The sequence below is a fragment of the Notothenia coriiceps genome, unplaced genomic scaffold (genome assembly GCF_000735185.1).
Source record: "Notothenia coriiceps isolate Sejong01 unplaced genomic scaffold, NC01 NC01_scaffold00025707, whole genome shotgun sequence".
Lineage (NCBI taxonomy): Eukaryota > Metazoa > Chordata > Actinopteri > Perciformes > Nototheniidae > Notothenia > Notothenia coriiceps.
In genome coordinates this window covers 1-7,578 of record NW_011358408.1, presented here as the reverse complement: position 1 = coordinate 7,578, position 7,578 = coordinate 1, and the positions used below count along the sequence as shown (strand labels likewise).

Below are 7,578 nucleotides of genomic sequence, written 5' to 3'. Positions count from 1 at the left end.
TTCCTTCTAAACTCTCTGTAGAGTAACGACTAGGTTACTGGTGGTGCCTCATTTAAATCACAGCATTGTCTTAATTATTTCCCTCCTGTAACTTATTCAAAAATATTAAAATAACAGATCACTTTGATTGATGTTATATGGACCCAATTGAAGAAGTGAAATGCTTAAAGGTCCCGTGTCAAGGCCATTTCTACTGATCATATTTCCATTGTTGAGGTCTACTAGAATAGATTTATACTGTGCTGTTTTCCAAACTCACAATGGTTTCTCATACAGCATCTCTGTATAGTATGTGTATTCACTCTCTGTCCTAAACGGCTCGTTGGAGCTCCTGCCCCCCCCTCCCTATGAGCCCAGTGGCCGTCTGCGATACAGCGAAACCCAGCCCAAAACACACACACACCCGCAACCTGGCTGGGAGTTTGTGTGTGTACTCACACAAAAACTCACAGCCCCGCGGAGCTGCAGCTGAGAAAAGATAGAGTGTGTGTGTGTGAGGAAGTTCACAATTGGCCCATGTGGACCAATCCACGGACTTAACTTAACGGCTCCACGGATTGGTCCATTTGGACCAATGGGTCCATTTGGGTATGGGCACGTCACTGTACCCAGGAAGAACAAGAGAAATCTCCAACGAGGCGTTCTGGGGCAGCATAGACAGGTCTTTTCTGTGTTAGAGTTTTACTCGCTACAGGGTGTACTTTGAGGGTTTGTGACTTTGCAGACCGTTTACATGCAGAAAAACCTTCATAACACACAAGGGGATGGGTAATAACCGGAAAAGCATGACATGGGACCTTTAATGTTCATGTTGTTTTGGAACAGGTGGCTCAGATCAATATATTGCACCTTTTAAATAAGAACCAATTGACTTATCCTTTCCTATTAAACTTGCTGATACCTTATAATTTGATAGGCTGAACATTGGACTCACACACATTGTTACAAGTTCATAATCATTCCTCCTTTTCCTCTCTTCTTCTTCTATCTCCAGCCCCACAGACTAGAAGTCCTGGCAGTAGCCGGGCAGCCAGCATGGTGCCACCCCCGTCCCTCTCCAGGGGCTCTAAGACTGCCGGAACCCTGCTTTCTCCCAACAGCACCCTGAACACACCGTGTAATGACAGATCCCAACCTCATCTGAACCTGGACCCCCTGTCTACTGATGAAGATGGAAGCTGCTACACCGAGCTGTACCCCGGCCCCCAGAGCTACGTGGAGAGGCTGCGGGTGGAGGAAGGGTCATTGGGCATTGATCCACTGAGGGCCGAGGACAGGGGCTTTTACTTCTCGCCATCGGTGGAGACGGTATCTTCTTTTAAACCGAACAGGTACCAGTCGCCACTGATGCCTAAGGAGAATAAGCCTTTGGAGGTGGGCATCCTGCGGAGGGTGAAGGAGCTGCTGTCGGAGGTCGACCCCAGGACAGCGGCCAAACATATCACCAAGGCTGACTGCATGGTACTGATGGAAATCAATACTTTAGTTCAACAGTGGCTAACATTGATATTTTAATGTGAAAAGAGTTGAAAGCAGCTGTTTTACATGATGCTCTCAGATAAATCACCAACCAAAAGTGACCTTCATACAGGAGTGTGTACATTTGTCTGTGTTTTCGCAGGTAGCAAGAATTCTGGAGGTGACTCCAGAGGTGCAAAGGATGATGGGAGTTAGTTCAGGGATGGAGTTTCTAACGTTGCCACATGGCCAACAGATGAGGCTGGATCTATTGGAGAGGTGAGTAAGGATTCATAAATCCTGGACCCTTCTTGCTCAAGTCAACCTCATCCAACAAGTACTTGGGTCCAGCAGAGGATACACTATACTATTTTAACAAGTGTAGTAAGAGCCTGTAAACATTCATCAAAAGTCACTTGTACAAAAAATAGTAGCATCTAGTGGGGAGATTTCAGAACTGAACACCCTTTGGGGCACCCTTCCCAAGCATGGCCTTCAGATACATTGGATATGTGAAAGGCCACTACTCTGTGGAAGTCAAGCCCCCAGGAAGTGCGGCAGACGTTGAAGCAAATGTTCGACTTATGTGTCAGCCTGTAACATTATTGTGCCCAAACTTTTTCCAATTGACTTACATTGTTAAACCAACAATTGTATAGCCCTTAAATATATGGCGGAATGGTGGAAGGTACACCACCATTTGCCCAAGAACCATACATTAGCGTTATTTCGACATACTTGTTCTTTATCTTTTAATCTTCTTTAAATGTCACCTATGCAAAATCCACGTTTTCATGTCTCTTCTCTGTGGAAAGAGACTGAAAGTTTCAGGAAAAAAGATTTTCTCTCTTTTTGTTCTGATCCATTTATATAAAAACCTGTCTGAAAATTAGCTGATCAGATTTTGGCCACTTTATGATGTCATAACGATTTTTTGGCTTGTGTAACCATTAGCCAATCACCAACCAAGGTAACCCCCCCCCAACACACACACACCTTATCCCCTGAATCTCCTCCTAGAGCACCATTGTGTTCTTTTTAACCAAATATCTCTCAGAGGGGCGTGGGGAGGGGCTCCTTATTTTCATCTAAAGTAACCGACAGAGAAATCAGCACTTTTGAAACAGGGCTGAAACAGAGAGGATTATGGGATGCTGCAATGATCTGTTTGGTGTTTGGAGCCAAACACTTCAGAGACATGTTTGTATATATCTGAGAACTATAATATATTGATGAAAAACAGTATAATAGGGACCTTTAAAAGTGTACTTCACTGCATTTTGCAGGCAAGTGATGTATTTTTAACACCACCAAATGTATTTAACACTCATAGTGGTATGCTTTTGGGAAATTATGCAGTGCTACTATTTCTACCAATTATCTCAAATTGGCTCAGTATTCGATATTCGATACATTAAGCTAATAATACTTCTGTATCTTTACTTTGCATTCTGGACTTTACTTGTTATAGAGTATTTGAAGACAAAAGGAGTACTTCACCCACCTCTATATTTACCTCCCAAAGCAATTGATGATTTTGTGTCATGCTCCTCCCTGGTGAAATATGGCTGATGTGACCATATTAATGTGATTTTCACTAAATGTTAGGAACTCCCCCTGTCTGCAGGTTGCAAACCATGTCCATCATGTTGGCTGTGGATGTGTTAGGCTGCACAGGGACGACTGAGGAGAGGGCGGGCCTGCTGCATAAAATCATCCAAATAGCAGCTGAGCTCAAGAGCACCGTGGGCAACATGTTTGGCTTCACCGCCGTCATGAGAGCTTTAGAGCTGCCGCAGGTAAACACACATCATATAACCTAGATAGTCACCTGGAAAACAATTCAAGCAATTAGCCATCAGAGGCTGTTGGTTACAGTGATTTACAACAGTTAAAGGTGGGGTATGTAATTCACTTCAGAAACACTTTTTGTTATATTCCATGGAATGCTCTTAACATCCCGATAGCAATGAATATCTTAAATGCTTTGACAATAAATCCATTAAAAAATGTCATCTGTGGAAGCCGTAGTACTGTAAAAAGCACGACCAATCATTTTAGCCGGCCCGGCTAAAATAACTGGATGGCCTACCTGCCTGTCAGCCTTCCATCTGTGCACAAACTTATCTCGTGCCCTCATTGGTCATGTGCGCGTTCGTGTGTGTTGGAGGAGGGGCTCTGTAAGGAAGTGGCAGGTTTTTTCCGGTTGTGTATTTTCAAATTCTAGCACACTCGAGCTGGTTTCTCCAAAATTATCTACCCCACCTTTAAGGGCCGTTGTTAAGCATACAGCGCAGTGGAGTACATATACTTAGCAATATTTCTTAAAGGTGACCTATCATGCAAAATGCACTTTTGTACGTCTTTTATACATGAATATGTGTCCCTGGTGTTCCAGGGAACTCACCAAGTGTCAGAAAACACAACCCTCTCTATTTTCCTCCATACCCAAATCTCTTAAAAAGGGGCTGCAACGGATCTNAACGACTGCAAGCAAAAAGGCCAACACATCGATCGAATGGTACTCGATCTTGGACATCTTGTAAGACTCTGTCCTAAGATGTGCTGCTCCCTTGTTCCTCATCAGAGGAACAAGGGAGCAGCACATCTTAGGACAGAGTCTTACAAGATGTCCAAGATCGAGTACCATTCGATCGATGTGTTGGCCTTTTTGCTTGCAGTCGTTTTTCTATTTTTTGCAGTTTTTATTTATGCAATTAAGGTCTTGTGGCAAATATTTTTTTCCAGAAACAAAGTAAAAAAAGAATGATTAATGTGCTGCAGGATGTTTGTCCGACAATATTTCTTTGTCCTGATTTATTTTTTTTAATTTGGAAAGTCTGTTTTTCAGTGTTTAGTACTAGAAGTCTAAGCTGAATTATGCCAAAGAAGTTATGTTTACCTGATTTTTTCGTTCGATTGTCTGCACAGATTATTTGAAATAATTCTTGCAGGTTTTTTAAAATTATATAAGACTATATTTATAAAAACGTTCATATTTTTTTTTTTTGTCTATCATCTGTGGCTGGGGAATGATTTAATATTCCTCATGAGTTTTAGTAATGATCCAATGTTTTAATGTAAATTGTTCAAATCAATTTATGTTTTCAAAATCATGATTTCAGGCTGTAAATAAAAACCGGCAAAAAAAATGTATTGAATTTCTATTTTACACATATTACAGGTTTGGTCCGATGTATTGCACAGCAAGTGAAATATAACTTTACAAAGGATTAGTTATTGTATATGTACTTTTCCTTACTTACAAGGACTTGTATTTCCACTCTGGAAATATATATATATTGAAATAAATTACATCCTAGCTTCTTCTTCCTCAATGTGGGTGGGACAATTTGACAGGGGATGTGGGGGTCCTCCCCAAGAAAACAGAGTAGATGTCATTTCCTGTATTCTGGTGCATTTTGACAGGTGGTTTTATACTTTTATGTGGCTATACTAGCATGAGGAAAATGATGGGTACATTTTGTAATTTCATCCAGTAGTAAAGAAACATATTTGATTATTAATTCATAGCCGTCTTTAATAAAAAAAACACTCATTATTTATTTAAAATTAGTAGTATTCGACATGGTCAAAGTCGGGGGGTCTAAACTAATCATTTTAAAAGGTGGGGGGGACTTCTCACTCTCATATAATGGCTGCGACGCCCATGCATTATACACAGTCATGTATACACTTGACCATGTATATAAAGTATTCAAATATAATGAATCAAAATGTTAGATAGAAATATATATTGCAAAAAACCACCACAATAAAAACGTTATTAAATGAATACCTTCTCAACAAAGTTTACACAAGAAGCAATTATGTTGTAATCTTTGTCTCATTTAGTATCAAAAATCTTATAATTTGTTAGACTATTCCCTTTTAAAGTTTCTTCTCTGCTTGAAAAAACTAAATAGGGATCAACCTTACAAAATAAGATAAAGATAAGATTCACTTTATTGATCCCAAATTGGGAATGTATTTCTTCACAGCAGCATGTTAAAAGGCATTGCACATCATGTGAAAATAAAAAGAGTAGAACATAAGCAGTGGAAAACTCTCATAGTGAACATATTTGTCTGTGTCAAATTGATCACTACAAGTGGGTGATTATTACAATTGACTTTCTATTCTTAATTTCCAGTACATTTAAAATCAAACTGAAAAAATAATATACAATAATTTATAGCATTGATATGTACAGCTTCGCTCAATCCTGTATTGTCTCTTTGAAAAATCCGTACAGCTGTTTGAAAAGCTTTCACACTACCGTACAATTGAAATTCTGCGCTATGTATTATTCAAATATACCACAATACTGCACAGTACTATATATAAATATAGCTCACTGTATTTGAAAATATACTTTGGCGATAGCCTAAAAAGTATTGTACAAACACAGAAACATCAGTAGAGCTACTAAGACTGGAATTAGTTTTAGTGTGTCTCTTCAAATTTGTCAGGCGTTAAAATCAACTGAAGTTATCAATGACTATAAAAAAAATACGGTATATTTATTTCCAGGTTATCCTGTATTTTCTTCACTGTTCTTTTCTTTTAACACAAGTAAAAGTGTCTTACCAGATGATGATGGAGAGAGTTACGTCACATAAAATAAACAACTTAAACTCATAATTTCTTATGAATTATTTTACGCATAATTAAAATATTAAATAATTAAAATAGTAAATCAACACTTTGGCTCCTAAACTCCAGCCTCTAATTGTTATGGAATCACACATGACAATTATTAATAAACATAAAATGGAAAGCCAATACAAAACATTTGTTTGTTAATAACTATAATTCATATAAAGTCCACTGCACTATAGTGTCCATCTTAGGGGCTGACCCTTTGTGGGTGAATGTGTAATAACAAACACATGAGTCCTGTGTAAATGTGCTTGTGGTGTAAGAGGGGAAGGGGACTAGAGCTCATCATCAGCGATCCAGTTTGAGACCTCCTGAGTAAACTCTTCCAAGGCAGCTGCTTTGGGGTTGTACCATTAATCTTGATACATTTCCACCTCTTTCTCCTCCTCAATGAACATTAAAGCTCAAACAGAATCATTGAACTCTTCCATTTCTTTGCGTAGTTAAATAAATTCTATTTTTGACTTAACCAGTTCCACATTGCAGAAATGTACCATTAATTGTCATATTTCATTTATTTTCCTTGTCAATGCACCCAATTTTGCACTCCTTGATGATTTCAGTTGCTTGAGCCTTTCCATATACACAGAGTCAATGTCACTTTCCAAGCTTGCAATTTTTTTGTTTTTTGTTCAAGACAATACATGTATTCCTTTTGAATTGTACTTAATTGTTTATGGACTTGCATTGTTTTGCTTTCATTTTCATTGCATTTTGTACTGTTTTCCGCGAATTGAGATGTTTCCAACAGCTTTTCCGCCTTTGAACGCTCCACAGCAGTGACGCGTTACATACGTAATTGGAGGAGGAGCGATCGTTGCCTTCAGTCATTCACAACACCGCTGTTCCCGGAAGCAGAAGCCGTAGCCAACGAAGGCGAGTGTTTGGTATACTATTATGAGTTGAGTTCTTGGTTTCAAAGCTGTAGTTACCTACTGTAACTCCAGCTTCTATGAGTAAATGGCGTAGCCCTCTAAGGCTATCGCTATTGGGTAATCCCCCTGCGCCCCCGCGCAGCACTGAAACACTTGTAGTCCACGCCCACCAGCAAGGTGGGCCCCACCCTCGGGCTTCCTTCCGGTATAAATAGGAAGGAGGCCGACAATCTGCTCCCATACAAAATCACTTTTCTTCAGCTATTCGTAGAGCCAGTGGGGCCCAGCACTTAGAGGGCTACGCCATTTACTTCTTGGTTTCAAAGCTGGAGTTACCGTAGGTAACTACAGTTCTATTTCGTATATGGCTTCGCCCTCTAAGGCTATCGCTATTGGGTTAAGGGCGAAGCATGATGTAGTCTGCGCCCCACTGGGTCCGCCCGGCACTAAAAGCACAGAAACACCTGCTCAATAACACCCCATGCCTGTTGTGCCATGCGTAATGGCGCATCACCGTCCCTGGAATATAGCATAACATGAATATTTTCCATGAGGGGACGAAGGCTGGGAACAATACATACCT

At 40.0% G+C, this 7,578-nt stretch overlaps 1 protein-coding gene across 1 annotated transcript; it reads left to right on the top strand.

The window, feature by feature from the left end:
* The first annotated feature begins 986 nt into the window (after positions 1–986).
* Positions 987–3,315, top strand: LOC104956256 (SH2 domain-containing protein 3C-like). The gene is made up of 3 exons (XM_010783725.1): positions 987–1,461; positions 1,622–1,737; positions 3,086–3,315. The coding sequence occupies exons 1-3, from the start codon at positions 1,036–1,038 to the stop codon at positions 3,279–3,281; spliced, it is 738 nt and encodes a 245-aa protein (XP_010782027.1). The 5' UTR covers positions 987–1,035; the 3' UTR covers positions 3,282–3,315.
* Positions 3,316–7,578: the final 4,263 nt, after the last annotated feature.